At 38.4% G+C, this 17,095-nt stretch overlaps 3 protein-coding genes across 6 annotated transcripts in view; 1 reads left to right on the forward strand and 2 right to left on the reverse strand.

Moving 5' to 3' along the window:
* adam19b (ADAM metallopeptidase domain 19b) overlaps nucleotides 1-1,461 on the reverse strand; it is a 34,585-nt gene extending 33,124 nt beyond the window's left edge. Inside the window, exon 1 of the mRNA XM_077578729.1 lies at nucleotides 1,155-1,461. Within this exon, the coding sequence (XP_077434855.1) occupies nucleotides 1,155-1,281 (127 nt within the window). The 5' untranslated portion in view covers nucleotides 1,282-1,461. The remainder of the gene's footprint in view (nucleotides 1-1,154) is intronic.
* A 5,214-nt stretch (nucleotides 1,462-6,675) lies between these two features.
* thg1l (tRNA-histidine guanylyltransferase 1-like) lies at nucleotides 6,676-11,059 on the reverse strand. 4 transcript variants are annotated; one of them, XM_077578839.1, is made up of 7 exons: nucleotides 10,439-11,059; nucleotides 9,603-9,710; nucleotides 9,328-9,504; nucleotides 9,089-9,258; nucleotides 8,923-9,011; nucleotides 8,202-8,309; nucleotides 6,676-6,870 (listed from the first exon to the last, which is right to left on the reverse strand). In XM_077578839.1, the coding sequence occupies exons 1-7, from the start codon at nucleotides 10,522-10,524 to the stop codon at nucleotides 6,709-6,711; spliced, it is 900 nt and encodes a 299-aa protein (XP_077434965.1). In that variant the 5' UTR covers nucleotides 10,525-11,059; the 3' UTR covers nucleotides 6,676-6,708. The 4 variants fall into 4 exon arrangements, with proteins under 4 accessions (XP_077434965.1, XP_077434963.1, XP_077434966.1 ...); XM_077578837.1 differs by having other exon boundaries at nucleotides 9,603-9,806; nucleotides 10,439-11,057; XM_077578840.1 differs by lacking the exon at nucleotides 10,439-11,059 and adding an exon at nucleotides 10,128-10,339.
* Nucleotides 10,595-16,383, forward strand: lsm11 (LSM11, U7 small nuclear RNA associated). Its single transcript, XM_077578841.1, has 4 exons — nucleotides 10,595-11,121; nucleotides 14,357-14,496; nucleotides 14,556-14,639; nucleotides 15,903-16,383. Exons 1-4 carry the CDS (start codon nucleotides 10,668-10,670, stop codon nucleotides 16,188-16,190), a joined length of 966 nt encoding a protein of 321 aa, XP_077434967.1. The 5' UTR covers nucleotides 10,595-10,667; the 3' UTR covers nucleotides 16,191-16,383.
* Nucleotides 16,384-17,095: the final 712 nt, after the last annotated feature.

Raw genomic sequence — 17,095 nt, forward strand, 5'->3', positions numbered from 1 at the left:
TCAATGACTAAAAGATGCAGACATGTTTCTATTAGTTTAACAATTTTTTTCCGCTTTTATGTTAACAAGAGTATGAAACATAATGAAAAACATAATGTTATTATGCATTTTATTGTGCATAGAGCAAAATTTGTGATTAATCGAGAGTTAACTATAGCGCTTGTTCACAGCAGACTGGGTACAGGCTTAACTGGTCGCCAGCCAATCAAAAGGGATATAAACAACTATTCATACTGAACCCAAGCTAGACAGTTGTTTCTTGCTTCAGATCCACTTTCATCAAATATATCATGCACTGCAGTGTCATTACCATGTTAACATTCCGAAGATAAACTGTTCAGCTGATTTAGCACAGCAAACACAAATCTAAATGCCTTTTACGTATAAATTCTGAGCCTGATTAATGATCAGTGAAACAGCTAGTAATTTACACGAGCAATTGGCAACCCAATAAAAATGAACCATGGGTCCCTACTCCAAGCTTGGGCAACGCTGAATCAATACACAATTTCATAATTATCTTTAAATTTATTGGCTTGACTAGTTCTACTGCTTTATGGAGAAGATTCCAATTTGACTTAAATTTAGATTGACAAATCATCTCTCATCGGTCCAAGACAGCCTTAAAAGACGCATGTACTGTATTAGTGCAAGTTTCTGCTAAATAATAAACTATGTGCCTTATTTGCATTCATAGCTGATGTCATAGCTGCACTTTCCTATTGTTTAGCAACTACATTGCTGGGATATCCCAGAAAGCGCCACATAAATGATGCTAATTTACCCAGATGAGTTTGCACTCTGTTGGATTAGATATATTGTAGATTGCACACTGGAGGGCACGCTGCCACTTTTGTCGAAAGCCATTTGCGTTATTGACATAATTCAATTACTACTGATCCCATAAAACAGTAGGCTACTATTTTTTTTTTTTTTGTAGCTACCCTATAAGATTGTGCAAGTGTACCTTATGTTTGGATTATACAGCAATTTTCCATCATGCAACATTTATAAATACCTGACCTCTTTAATGTATGCAGCTGTTTAAGGCTACATAGTGAGCATCCCTCAAATGCAACGAATAGTGGACGCTCCTTCGAGAAAAATACACAAATCGCATTCAAGCCATTTATCGATGCAAACAAGAGACTCACGGCGACCAACAGCGGCTTGCACAGCCGACTGAGCCGAGTGGAGGAGCGCCAGGAGGGACAAACAGAGGAGAGAGGACGGCGCGGACGGCGCGCCATGGAAAGGAGGCAGAGGAGGAGGAGGACGCATCCTAAACACAAGAGGCTCCCAGTGGACTCGGACGGGAGAGACATCAATGTACACGCTGGCTGGGATCGCTCACATCCGACGCAAGCAGACTCTCCGTCGGTGTGACATGGTGAGGAGGCGCCGCTCCTCTGAGGGATGATGGACATTCTCGTCGAGCCCTCCCCTTCGAGTACGCGCGCGTTCACACGCATGCGCGCGTATGGGAGACAAGACCAGACAGTAGCCAGCATTCAACAAGGCATCAGAAGTCTGAACAAAGGCGCCACGAAGGGCAGAAATCCTTACTTTAAAAAAACAAAACATTAAAAATTTAATTAAATGAAAAAATAATGTCAATAATATGTAAAACATTTTTTAATATAATCATAGGTCAAGTAATCGCTAATTATCTTACATAGGTCACGCAGACTCGAAGGCTGACATGTTTCACCGTCATCTTTCTGATACGGATGCTGGAAGGTGAGCTTTGCTAATGTAGTTTGGTGGTGCTTGCAGCTGGTGTTGGACCGAATGGGTCGATCGCCGCTTACCTTCCACAGCTGGAACCCGCAGGTGGTCGTCAGACTTGTCACTGAGTCCCGTGTTTCCAGCTCTCGCCGCTTGTCGCCCTCTGCTTTACTACCTTCTCCCACTAGCCGCTCCAGCTAACTCCTGCTCCCCGGGCTGCTTGCTCGCTCACGCCAAATAATAATTGGTAGTAATTGGTGGTAGGCTTGCAAAGTGTGTAGTACAGTTTATAAATTGTTGCATTCTATTAGTTCACCATTAGATGTCATTAAATAATACACACTGTATCTTTAAAGCAACACTAAGGAACTTTAAATTTATGTTGATTATGGCAGTGCCATATAGACAAAAGCGGTAACGTTATGCCTAAAGGAAGGCCATATTTCCCATGAGGACAAGCGCATTGCGTCGTTTTTGAGCTCACGCCAGTCAAATTGACTTCCGGTAAAGGGGGAAGTGACGTATGCCATAAAGCAGTCAGTACATTTGTAGTTTTTTTGTGGCAGTGTTCCTACCATCCTCCTCAAAGTTACTTAGTGCCAGTAAAAATGACACAGACCCCCTCAGGTACCATTCAACTAGTTTTAAGTCAATGTTTCATCAGAAGAGTTAGGAAAATATTTTATTAAGGTTGAAAAGATTCTTAGTGCTACTTTAAGCAATTAAGTCCATAACATTAGGCTGATTGACCAAAATCCAGAGGTGGCAAATCCAGGTCCAGAATGTAAAAAGCCTGCCACAGTTTTGCTTTAGCCCCAGGTGCTGGCTAGCCTCCCCGGGCACTCGGTTAGCTGCTAGGGAGCTAGCTAGTCAGCACTGTTTTACTTTGTGGACCTAGATTTGCCACCTCTGCCAAATCACATTGCAAAACCATGACTATCTAGAGCAAGGTTTACCAATTCTGGTCCTCGAGATCCGGAGTCCTGCAGCTTTTAGTTGTTTCCGCCTACACAACTCTAAAACCTGCAGGACTCCGATCTTCAAGGACCGGAATTGGTGAACCCTGATTTAGAAGTTCTACATGTTGAAATTTACCGTGATACATTTTCTTATACTTTCTTGAGATACGAGTTTTATTCTCTGTGCAAACATGATTGTAACGCACAACACTTGTATATCAAATTAACCTTAACCAGTGAGATAACTGGAAATGCTATTAACTGTTGTATCCTCAACCACCAAAAACACAAAACATTTTGAAATGCGATTTAAGAAAAGGAAAATAACACTCTATAATATTGTACTTTATAAAAACACACAAAATGAAATGTACCAATGTAAAAAATTACATGTATACCATTGTATGACACTTTTCTTGCTTAAATTCAATTGTTTGCATTATTCTGTTAATTCTGCTGTGTGCACCTTAACCACAGTTTGATATAGACATACAGATATACTGTATATATAGCCAGACATACCCTATAAGATGCTGTAATATTAGTAGTTGTCTCCAAAGAATAAAGAATATATGCCTGTGAGTTTTATGTTTTCTGCATACGTGTTCACATTTGTTAAAAAAAAAATCAATAATTGCACTTAAAGGGTTAAATACCTTGCGACACCAATGTTGTTAGGTAAGCCATCTATGATGTTTAGCATTGATTGCTAGCATTAGGCCAAACGGAATTATCTCAAGCAACATTCTTTGGTTGCTTTAAATACATGTGTCATTGTCTTTGTGGTCCCTTCCCCCGTTTGACAGTAAACTTTTACTGGGAGTGACGTAAATAAAAATAAAAAAAAGACATGTCGGGGCACAGAGGAACCAAGTGGGAAAAAATCATTAAAGAGCTTGAAGCCTCTTTTGTAATAACTGTTCACTATCTGCCCAACTGCTGCTCGTTTTCAACTAAGTTTAGTTCACAGTGTACATATCTCAAATCGTTGCTCTCAATACAGTGCAAAAATGAATGGCTGTTTGTATCTCAAAAGACTCCTAAGGAATGTTGTTTTATTTATTGAATCTTCATCATTCAGTAGACCACCTAATGAAATAGAATATATGACATATCTAAAACCAAAATAGTATTCACATTTAATTGATGCTGTCATAGTATTGAAGCGTATATTTTTTTTACTATGTGGTTGTATAGGCAATGGTACTAAATTAATAGATTGGCACTTCTTTTTTTTTCTTTAGGAACGTAAGAGCTTCAAAATATTAGAAATGCTCTCAGTACAGTATAACGAAGCACAATTGTTGAGGAAAAAAAACAACTTTAGAAGGGACAGCAGATGAAGGTCTGTTGGTGGACAATCCATACTTCAACAGCCTCAGATTCAATCATCAGCTCAAGGCAGGGGTCAGATGTGGCAGTAAAACAGACCAAAATCCAGATGTCATGGGGTCTATTAGCATGAAAAACGATGTCAAATGTACCATTATATAATAGAACTACAAAAAATGTGTTTGTGCGATAATGTTCCATACCCCGAGTGGACACATGGCACTCACTGATGAGTAAATAAACATCTCCGACCACTACATCAGGAAACATGATATTCCGAACAAGTTTCAACTAGCAGGCTTGAATGTAACACATATTGTAGTGCCTTTAAATAAGTGATCCCATGCCTCTCCATGAATTGTGTTTCTGTGAGGCCACAAGTCAGGTCACAACTGTGTTGAGTTTGGCTGTGTCCCAAATAAAATGTCCTGAACGCAGCTGCATTAGAAAAATAAATATATAAAACAAAAATACGAATACCAGTGCAACATTCATTCATACATATCTGAAGCAGTTGTTAGGCATTTACAGTAGCTTGAGAGAGATCATCTAACCCAAAAATAAAGCACTTACAGTAAGTGAGCCTACGACAGAGATGAAATACAGCCGAGCAGCCATTCATATTGAGTCGGTCATTTAGAAGTGCGATGATAAATATGCCACGGAGCACATGTCAGGGGGATCGAGTGTACTCGGGGTGTGTGAAGGTATTCTTAGCACAGATGACAGTGCAGGCCCGCAAATTCATTCACTGCTCTAAATGGTGTCTTGGCAGTGAGACAAGACTGAGCACTCCTTGCTAAGCGCTTCTAATACAGGGTGTGTAAGTATGAGTAAAAAAAAATATATAAATGGAGGGGGTAAAAATGACCCCATTATCCACATTCAAAACAATAGAATGTCCTATGATAAATTTTGGACAGTCCTCAACCAGTCTTTTGCCCCCCCCGGATGCCTCCTGAACGCCTCCCTGGAGAGGTGTACCGGGCATTTCCCATCGGTGGGAGGCCCCAGGGATGACCCAGGACACGCTGGATAGACAATGTGTCTCCCGGCTGGCCTGGGAACGCCTTAGGATCCCGCCAGAGTAGCTGGTCGAAGTGGCGGGGGAGAGGGAAGTCTGGGCTTGCCTCCTAAAGCTACTTCCCCCGCAACCCGACCCCGGATAAGCGGTAGTAAATGGATGGATGGATGGATGGACTTTCTCAGCATGTCCTCAAATACCTCAAAATTAGTTGAGATATGTTGATATGAAAAACAAGCTACTTTTCAACAACTTGGTGGGCTTTAAAGATGACTAAATAAATAAGCCATGCCTGTGATAGACATCAAAGTACTGCTTGCAACTCATGAAATGGAAAAGGAAGCGATAGAGGAGTTTCCTGTAGGTCATACCTAAAAATTAATGTGGAAACCCCATTTTTAACCAGCCAGAGCACATTTTTCTGAGGAGCTCTAAGTGATTTGGCGTGACGTAACCACACAAAAATTGTGTCACTAATATGGACCGTGTGTGAACACAATGTACATGTATGTCTTATGCAAAACAAAAAAAGCATATGTAGCCCAATCCCATGCTTTAAGAGGCATTTGTGGTTTAATATGATTAGATGTGAGTTCATAATACAGTTTATCAGTAGTTCATGGGACAGCTGTGGATGAGTGGCCTGTGAATAGCAGCGCCACAAGCACGACTGGGTTGAGTTAACTCCTTGGTGTCTTCATATTAACGAGCAAAATAATGATTACATAATATTCTTTTCCATTTTAATCTTGTAATCTGTGCTTTATATTGATTTTCTTTTTTAATCTCTCTGATAGTAACCATGGTTTCGTCGTTGCCAAATGCATTTGATATTGCACTGTGCAACAGTACCTTCTATTGGTAGAATTACAGTACTACAACAAGGGAGTAGTAACACTTTAAATGTGAAATTAACTTGCGTGGTGGGTCGTGGACGTGTGTGCGGGTAATCTTACGGACTCTGGCTACTTTGTAGGAGCATTCATTTTCTTTTCTTTTCAATCATTTTGTTTCATTCATTTGTAACAGAAAAAAGACAATATAAAACAATATTATTCATTGTTGGAAAAAAAGGAGCAAAAAGAACACAAGTCTTCAGGCATGTGTATTTGCGTCCAGTCGCAAGCCCCTCCAGGATGCTATTGAGGATGCAAACATTCGACACAACCGTCCAGTCAAGCCATGGCATGCTCCTAACCAAAGATCACCTCAAGTTGTTGCAAGAGCAGATTATAGGCGCGGTGATCCATTTGTAACCGAAAGATATGGAATGAGATGACACCAATCCAAGGACCACATTCGAGGAAGGACGCCGTTCCAGCAGAGATGACACCCATCTCTTCTCTCGTCTTCTCATATTGTGAATTTTCATGTGGTTTCCCCAAAAGGGGACATTATATTGAGGAATAAATAAGTCATTCTTTGGCTGGGTTAGATGAGACCATGATGGTAGGACTGGTAGAAAACATGTTTAGCTTAGTGGTGATTGCCTTCTGCCTCAAGGAGTGACTGCCGCCTGTCTCTAGGCCGGGTCGTGGCCACCTTTGTACAGTACATGAGCTAAGATGTCATTTGTGAAATTGTGTAGTATAAAAAGTGTGTTAAGTAAACAAATTGAATGCCCACTCTCACTGTCACTATGATGTGTGTTTATTTTTCTCAACACTAGCAGCCGTCGTCTTCCAGAATGTTTGACCGTTGCTGCCAAAACTCTTCTCCTATAATGTCACAGTGGTGGGCCTGCACAATCCTCCTGCTTCGTGTCACACACTTGTCCCTCCTCTCAACAGTCAAACCATTTGTTTGTTTGGTGACAGTTTCATCATGCTGCAAAATAAAGAAAAATAAAAACAGGGTTACACTTTAAGAATATCTTTAAGGGGACATACTATGTTTTTTTCATACAAATAAATTAAATGTGAATTTAACAACCTTTTAAACAATCGTTTGTTATCTGTCTATTTATTTAAAAAAAAAGTGACTGCAAGGGATATGTTCTTCAATTCCATCTTACAACAGTAGGGCTAATTTGCATCATATCCAACTCCACACCAAATTTCTCCTCCTATGGCATAGTCATCTAGGCTGGGTGAAGATCCAGAGCTACTTCCAAGCAATGACCAGACTACACTGTCTGAAACATTATCAAGCAGAGGCACTATCATGGTGAAACACCTAGATTCCCCACAGGTGTGACACCCATGCATCATTTCAAAGCCAAAATGGTAAGCAGAGCTGCACTGAGTTTAGTTGGATGTAGTGTTAATTTCGTCAACGAAAACTAAAAAAAAATAATTTCATCAACGCACATTTTTCACTGGACTAAAATTAGACTAGACTAAAACCCTCATTAATAAACAATAACTGCAACTAAATCAGTATGCATTTTCATTGACCAATGAAGACGAGATAAAAATGTACTTCACTTAATAAAAACTGGACAAAAAACTATGGATATTTTAGTTCATGAACGAAAACATGACAAAAATTATATGATTTTGTAAAATCTTGTCTCTGCTAACCTGTCACTGTGACACTGTCATATGGCACACAGTGACACGCCCGCTTTCAAATCTGCAGCTTGTGGGTGCAACATGCACAAACACATGGGACAGACATGAGGTAGATTCACAGTGAAAGGTTAAGAAAAAAAAAATATAACGTAACATTAATCCAACGTCTATAACTATAGCTATTGTATCAATAATGAAATAAGTCAAAACATAAAAAGAATAAGGGTTAGGACTAGCTAAGTCTTCTTACTCCCTTCTGAACATGTAAACCATGACTAATGATGACTTTAAGGTTTTTCATCTTTTAAATCTTTTCTTTTTCTTTTTTTCTGCTATTTGTTCATATGTTCAATAAATAAACAAAAAAAATCACAATGCATTATTCCCTTTTCATTAAGGTTAAGACTGTGTAAATGTTTTAACTTTTATGGTTTAAGTTCTTACAGTAAAAAGATTCAAATTCTACATAAAATGTTGCTTGTACACTACAATAAATATTTACAGTTTGAGCCTTCTTTTCTCATTAATGTCTATGAAATAATTGTGTCCAAATCTGTGTTCAATGCTAGATGTGTACCTTAACATGAAAACAAAATGTCAAGATCTCAAGCAGAAATACATAAAATCAGCATCAAATCATCTGACCTTTTCCCAGATGAGCGTGGTGCCTTTCCTATAGATGGCCGGTTCCTTGTTGTAGTTGATGTCAAACTCTGAGAACAGGATTTCATTTTTGTCAGCTGCAATCGTTCCCTGTACAAGAACACAAATGTAATATCATGTGTGTAAAGTCTGTATTAAATTAGGAGTGCAATGGTTAATTAATATTTTATGCATAACTACACACTTGAAATAAAATAAAAATGATGAAAAAAGACATGTTCTTAAATTATGCACTGCTATTTATCAATGCTACAAAAATGGCAATAATTCTGAGAAACATAGTCAGCTCCATCTTGTGGCAAAAAAAACAACTGCAGTTCTAAATGTGGTGACTGGCTGAAAACACCCGACAACCAGAGAATAAGCATTAAGAAATGTGTTGGTGTATATCGTCCAAAAAATAATGAAATTATTCATACCACCAAAATGCGTTCATAGTCGAAGGTATTTCCTTTAATGTTATTTCTTTTGGTAACTGCTTTTCAATTTATTACTTTTATGAAAATATATTTTACATTCAAATATTTACTGTTATCATGTCTTTACTACTGCTTTGGCATTGGTTAGTAACAGAAAGGAATTCTGTTGTGAACATGATGTCCCCCTGTATTCTATATACTGTACATATAAAATACATATTTTAAATCAAACTTTGGATGACAACCCGGATATGAATTAACTATACCACTCATTGAATAGTCACCTTTAAGCGATCTTCTGCTTGAGCTGTGGTTAGTTTACCTTTCTGTACAAGGGTCCAAAACACTGTGTTGTACAAGTTATTTATGTGACCTGGAATAGCAAAAAATTAAATAAAAATACTTTCATCGTTGTCATCATCATTATAATGACAGTTGTAACATACTTACAGTCCGCTTGTCTCCAGCTCAGATAGTCTTTCAGGTTGCGGTTACTAGGATACAGTACCACACGTCCATCAAATCCTGGCGGGTAGAGGAGAGGCTGCTCACCAAAAAACTCTTTCCAGTAAAAGACAAAAGAGGACGAGAACTGCGATGCCACGTGGGTCATGAGCTTGCTGCCGGAAGAAATAAAGTCAAACACACAACAACAACAACAACACAAGTATAATTACACACGCAGTTACCTTGCTCTCCTCTTGAACCAGTTGGAAGTCCTCTTGAAAACAAAACTAAATTCATCACTTTGTCCATAAGCAATGATAATATCCTCTAGCTCCTCCATGACCGAGCGAGCGCTGCGAGTCATCAGGCCCACGGCTCGGTTGTCATTGGGTTTGGTGAACTTGTGCTGCTCCGAAAACCTAAAACAATAATGACACCGTTAAATCTGATCTATAGGGACTATAACATTTGTTTTCCCACAAACATCACAGATGTGCATTAAGAAAAGCCGACTTACTTGTGGAAGTTGCGCCCATCCAGCCTCACAACAATGTAGCAGTTTCTCAGACAGGTGTCATCTACTTCAAAGTTACGCACATAGTCAAATTTGCTCTTAGCCATGGTACTAGTGGAAGAAAAATAACAGGGCAGTGGTCTGACAACACAAGACTTGACACTGTTGCAAAGTCTGCAGACATTTAGAACCTGCATCAGTCTGTTCCTGCAACAAAAACAATACCGATTTATTAACAATTGGTGTAGTATGTTGTCAAATGAATCTTAATTTAAAAAGGGATTCATTTTTAAGGGGCAATGGAGAAAATGGTAACAGCATACTGTGTATTTTTACATACAGACATTACAGTAAATTTAAGATGTCTGTAACATAAAGTGTCAAAAATATGTAGTCAACACTATTCACATCTTCCAACGCCTCCTCAATGAGATCCGTTTGTGTATTTGCGTTTATCCTAACAAATACGAACGAGAGACAAAAATGACAATAAAGTAACACTAGTAATGAACATTGCGTCACTCTTACCACACTTTAAACGACGGAAATCTTTCGTAATGATTATAAGCAAAACAACAATTTAAAACATCCTTCTGATAGCTTTGTTATCTTGACAGTTTAACCAGTCTTCGCAAATAACTTGTAAGAATCTATCAAATAACGTAGCACATCTCAGGCGAGTTGTATTTGGTCCGTTTCTGTATACGGTCGTACTAATAACACGGACACAATTGTACATGGTTCCGGATGAAGGCAAAATTAAAAAAATATATATACAAATAAAATGCTAATAATAATAATAATAACAATAATATATTTATATAACAGAGTTAGCATACCTGATATTTTGCATTTTTGTAACAAGGTCGCGTTTGTAGTGTAGTTGTGGACGATTCTTTAAATACCTAATATATTGTGCAAACATTTAAAATAACCCTAGACATTCTAAATATGAAAACACAGAACACGTTTAAAAAGCCCCAATTATGGCTTCGGTGAACACAAGTTCGAAGATGACCGATTTTCCCATGATACTTTGCGATATGCCTGCGGTCGTTTCAAACAAACATGGAGGAGAAAGAGAGGGACAGACGAAATAAGAAGCCAGATCGTCAAGAAAAAGACTCCGCTTCCAGCTCCAGTTCCTCATCGGTGCCACGATCGGTACCACGGGACGGCGACGCTTCTAAAGTAGACGTGTGTTCTGACAATTTTGACCCACTTTTGGCCCTATACGCTCCCGCGGTGCCGCTCCCGTTTCCGAACATCAAATGTTTCAACAACGTCGCGGAGTACGAGGGCTTTCTGAAGGGGGGCCGCGGGAGAGCCAAGCCGGAGAATGTGGAGAAAAAACGGCTGAAGGCCATGAAAGGAGTAGCCGACCCGGAACGCATCGAGAGGCTCAAGAAACTCATTGTGACCAAGAAGTCGGTGGATGAGGACGAGGAGGGAGGAAGCAGCAGTCGCGCGCCGCAGTCACGGCGACGCAAGCCTCAGAAAAATGTCCTGACGAGGATGACCCGTAGGTTCAATACACAGCATTGACACTTCTAGTAAAAGACACTTCTACATACTGTAAAATAAGAAGAAAGACAAACAACAACAACCACTACATACAGTACGCACAGGATTCCACAACTTTTAGCGTTATTTATTTTTATTTTTATTTAACATTTTTAGTGCAGTAGGCCTACAGCCGTTTGTTTTAGCAGTATAGTGTCGTTAGCTGGTTGTGAGAAAGAGAAAGCGAGAGACTGGAAGAGTCACAGAAAGGCAAAGTAGACATACTTGGAAGTGTTGGTCGATTCATGGATCAAACACCTGTTGGGAATTTTGGTGTTCAGCTTTTGGTAAAAGAACTAGACAAGTTATACAATAAGTACGGAGACATTGAACGGTTGTGTATTCAAAAATTTAGAAAAAGTCAAATCAAGTTCATCTGACGTGCTTCATGACTGGTGAGGAACTGACTCATCTGGAGTTGGATTTAAAGATTTGAGCCCAGACCAGAACAGAAGATTAACCTATTTTAAAATGTTGACTATAAATGAAACTATTTGTTATCTTAGCTTTTCAGCAATGTGAAAACAAGAACAACAATTTGATATACTCAATTTTCAAATGTCTCTCTGTTTTTAAATTAGGATCAGGATAATATGAATGCCTAAGAATTAAATGTTCAAAATTAGGAAACTAAATAAAATTATTTTAATTTGATAATCCTCAGTTGTAATAAATTCTACTTCTGGAGAATCATCGCACACAGTGGCGGAGCAAGGGTCCCCAGGGGCCCAAGCAAGAAGGGATTGGGTGGCCCTGGCAGGTGGGGTGTGAGTGGGGGGGTTGTCATGGGGCACGACAGACAACCATTCGTCAGATGCATGTTGTTAAATTTTAAAATTGCCCATCTGCATCTTAAAGAATCAACTTAGTTTAGTTTATTTGGGCATGATACATTTCAGACAAACATATAAATGGATTAAAAGTTACCTAGATAACAGATATCAGTATTTGCAGTTCAACAACATACAATCAAAACAATTGATGATCTCTCACGTCGTTCCCCAAGGGCCAGTGCTTGGCCCGAAGTCATTTATTTATTTGTTTCTTATTATTCATTAAGTTATTTATATTATATATAAATTATATCTGCTGTGTCTCCAAAATACTTTAAAGTGTTTTGTTTGCTGATGACACAACTCTTTACTGCTCTGGAGAAAATCTGAAACAGCTTCTGATTACGATGGAGAATGAATTAAAAGCATAAAAAAAGGTAGGTTTGACACCTACAAATTATCTCTAAATTTAAACAAAACAAAGTTGATAGTTTTTGGCACGAGACAAGTCAGGCACCAAGTCACAATTAGAGTAGATTCTGATGAAATAGAATAGAGTGTATGAAAATAAATTTCTTGGTGTAGTTTATCGATAAAAGATTAAGCTGGAAGTCAAACAAATACAATGTTAAAAGGAAAGTGTCCAAAATTATAGGGATCCTTTACAAAACAAAGGATGTTTTGAATAAGAACTCATCATATGCATTATATTGCTCATTATTATTACCATATATAACCTATTGTGTGGAAATATGGGGAAATATTTAGAAGCTGTTTGAAATCGGAAACAGTGACTATGATTTGAGGGGTATAAGTGTCGATAAAAATTCAAAATAAGAACAAATAGTAAGCAAAGGTGTGTTACAATTATAGGTGTATATCTGTAAAAATGCTTATCAACTAAATGTACAATACTGTTGGCATATCTATGCACGTATAAGTGCAGATGTTTATGTATAAGTTTGTGTTTGTTTGTTTTTTGTATGGGGGTAGAACTTGATAAGTTTTTTACTTCTTCCTACTCCCTTTTGAACATGTAAGCTGTGTTTAATGATGTTTATGTATGAAAAATATATATATTATTTTTTTAAATCTTTTTATTTTAATTGCAGTATTTCTGTTGCTGGTTTATATGTTTAGTAAACAAAACAATAATCCTAACAGCTTTTGTCTAAATAGCATTCCCAAGTTGTTTTTCTAAATAGTAATACTAATCTTAATTGCTTAATTATGGAAGAATAAATTAGCAATAAAGTATGTGGAGAGATTTTTCATTAGGCATGCACCTGCATTTACTCATTATAGCAATATTTTTTTCTAATTTAGAACAGTTGCTAAATTAATTGTGCTTCATTCAAATGACTAGTTGAAACAAAATAAAAACAGTAATACAATAGTAAAGTGCACACATATTTATTTAACCAAACAAAATTTGGAACCAAAAATAAAATATCTTCAGTATTTAAGTTATTAAACTGTGCAAAAGTCGGAACTTGGTTGATTTAAGGTTGATACAATATATGTTCAAGTCATTTTTAAAAGCGGTGCTTCCTTGGCGTTGTCTTGTGTAAAAGCAGTTATTATATGTTCAAGATTCAGTGATCTTCTCACTCTGTGCTCGATTGAAATTAAAGCCAGCCCTCAAATTCTAACAGTCATAAACAATTCTTATTACATTCACTGTCATTTGCTTTTCTCTTCTCCTTCTTTTTCTTTCGTTTTTAGCTCCTTTTCATCTTGTCGGAGAACCTCCTGCCGCCCTATTGTTTGTTTACACTAGCGCACGCACGCACGCAGTGACTGGAGCAACAAGTGTGTGTGTGTGAGGGTGTGTGTGGGGGGGTCACGGGCCCCTTTAGGGAATTTGAGACAGTCAATTGTTACTGCACCTAAGATATGCGGTTTGTGTGAAATCTATTGGCCCTCTGGGGGCCCCTCTGACTAGGGGGCCCCAAGCAATTGCCTGGTTTGCCGAATGGAAAGCTACGCCTCTGACCACACATGAGGGAGGGGCTTTGACAAAAAGGTTTGGAGGTACACCAGCCAAAAAAGCTTGCTAGCCGTACGTTAATTGGAAGTCAACCATAAACATTTCTTTTATGTGACCTCACTAGTCTAAAAATGACATTGTGTGTGATTAATATTACAGTTGTGGAATAAGACTTGTGAGGCAAAATTCATCCATCTCAGGGGGCGGCCATTTTGCCACTTGCTGTCGACTGAAGATGACATCAATGTTGCTCAGGCAACAACCAATCACTGGAGCTCACCTGTTTTCTGAAGCTGATCTTAAACCATTTTTACCTTTACATATTTACTTTCATTCATCTGAGAACACACACCTAGACAAGAATGTTTTGTAACACACATAACTGCAAAATATCACAGCTGAAACCAACCTGAGATGTGTTTTGTGTGCAGTATGCAAAGGCAGTCCTTTAGGCGAACTGCACAAATGTGTGGAGCAGAGGATAAGAGTCAAAGTTCACATCAGGACCTTCAAAGGACTGAGGGGCGTGTGCTCTGGCTTCGTGGTGGCCTTTGACAAATTCTGGAATTTGGTGAGTATTTGGACGTGATTGTCATTGGAGGCGGTTGTTGATTGTTGTCTCGTTGTCAGGCCATGGTGGACGTTGATGAGACGTACAGAGAGCCTCTTCTCGGCAAGGCCTTGTACCACGACAAGGCCCTCACCATTTCACGGGTAGGCTATTTACTAGGGCCCGACTGATATGCATTTTTTGAGGCCGATGCCAATACGCATTTTTGGCTGAGATAATACCGATTACTCGGTCGATTATTTAAAAAATATATAGATAATGAATAAAATGATCCCATACCCACTCCTTCTCAATGGGTGTCACTTACGCACTAACTTTTGCTGTTAAGATTTACTCTGCTTTGAATGACAAGTCCATAGTATGTATGACCTTATCAACACATTTCATGAAGTGTACAAGATTATTATATATATTTATGTGTCACTAATAAAACCATTCTTACTTGTTTTCAACTGCTGTACTGAATATGGTTAGAGTACATAATTGGGCTGGAAAAATAGCAATCACGATTATTTGATTGTGATTGATTCAAACGATTTGTGATTTCAAAACTTAGTATTTATTTAACTACTAAAGCTGCTCAATTATTTAAAAGTGTCATCGTAGCGTCTTGCCCATTCATCCCTGCACCTTGTTTTTGTGACGTACAAATGATGTGGAATTCAAGCCTACTCACCGTTCCTTTGCGTTTTGGCCTCTTGGGGGCAGTGTGGTGCCGTGCATCCATGGCGTACACACTTAAAGTGAGTACAGAAGAAAGTTACAATTGAATTCTATAAAATATCTCGTTTTTCACACATCAGGAAGAATTTGGGCCTCTGCGTAGTGTTATCTTACCTGTGAGTATGTGTTCCTACAATATTTGTGTGTGGAAATTCGTTATTTGAAGGAAAAACACTCCCGAGGTCGATGCTAACTTCTGGTTAGCATTTGAATGGGATCCTCCCTTTGCTTTTAGCATTAGAGCAAAGCTAGCGATGTTTTAAAAACGAAGCATGTTTTGTATTAAAATATAGAGTGGATGTTATTCTTATCGTCGTGTGTTTAGTTTTACTGTTTACTCCAACTGAGATGTCATTAAACAGTTTAAAGGCCGATTGGGGGACAAAAGAATAACCACAATATCATACGCTGCACACTTGCTAGTTACGCAAGCAAAATGGTGCATTCAGGGCACTTTCACAGCGTCAGAAACTTCAATTTTCTTCGGTAACGTTTTAAGGGGAAAATAATCGGGCATTTGCCCCATGTTTTGGCTGATGTTTAAAGGGCAATAATCGTCCGGGCCCTACTATTTACTCATTTGTGATTATACGTCTCAATAAACAACTCTTAGTATGATCAATACTGTGGAATGTTTTATGTACATGTTCACTCATCCCAATGTGGTTAAAATGTTTGCACAGCTCTTTGAGAAGCTGAAGCTTCAGGAGAGCTCAGGAGGTGAAGGCGCTACCATGAAGCAGTGTGTCCAGGGAGAGAATGGCCAGGGTCCGCCTTCAAACCTAAAGGGGACTTCAGAACACTCGTCCACTCACCTCAAAGGTGACCGCAAGTCATCAGAGCCACTGAAGGGCGCAAAGACTGGCCAGGAGAAAGAGTGCAGGGCATATGGCAAGGTCCATACTCGCCACATCAACCAGCTCTTCATCAGGGGAGAGAATGTTCTCCTGATCAACCCTCAACCGCTCTGACAGCCCCTGACTTCATTTCTTTTTGTGCCACTTCATCTAAAGCCATGTGTTGAATGCTGCTGTGAAACTGGCAGAGATCTGTGAAAATAGCCCAGGGTTGATCATACTGTATATATCATGTTGATATGTAAGATTTGCGTTGTGTTTCACACAAATCACCTTGCGGTTGAGGAATTAAAGATTGTTGCCTGTTCGTTTTGGTGTCCTTTTACGTCATTTGAGATCAAACAACATTATGGCGATTGGCGCACACATGGATACAAATAATATCTTGGGCTGGTGTAAATTGAAATTGTATTTTACTTGAACCTTACATGACTGGCCTGAAACAAGTAAAGCTAATGCAGTCACCGCACATGAACATGTTAACTCATTCACTGCCATAAATTCATTTTTAAAAAAGATTATAAAAAAATTGGGGCAAGAGGTGATAATTTTTTTTTTTATCGTAATTAATCGCATGACTTGACTATTTAACTCTAGTTTATATCGGTTCTAAATGTACAATAAAAGATTCTAGGTTTTCATACTCTTAACAAAAGTGGGAATTTTTTTAAACTAATAGAACTATTTCAAATGTATTTTTGACGTTGATGGCAGTGAATGAATTATAACCAAGAAAAGATAAAAAATTTGGGGCGTCAGGCGATTAAAGTTTTTAATCGTAATTAATCGCATGACTTCACTAGTTAACTTGCGATTAATCACAAATTTTATATCTGTTTTAAATGTACACTAAAAAAATTCTAGGTTTTCATACTCTTAACAAAAGTGGAAGCAAATGTTAAACTAATAGAAATAGTTCAAATGAATTTTTGACGTTTATAGCCGTCAATGGCAGTGAATGAGTTAAAAAAAAGGCAAATTTGCAACTAAATAAAATGTACATGGATATTATCTAATGA

The sequence above is a fragment of the Vanacampus margaritifer genome, chromosome 10, assembly GCF_051991255.1.
Source record: "Vanacampus margaritifer isolate UIUO_Vmar chromosome 10, RoL_Vmar_1.0, whole genome shotgun sequence".
NCBI lineage: Eukaryota > Metazoa > Chordata > Actinopteri > Syngnathiformes > Syngnathidae > Vanacampus > Vanacampus margaritifer.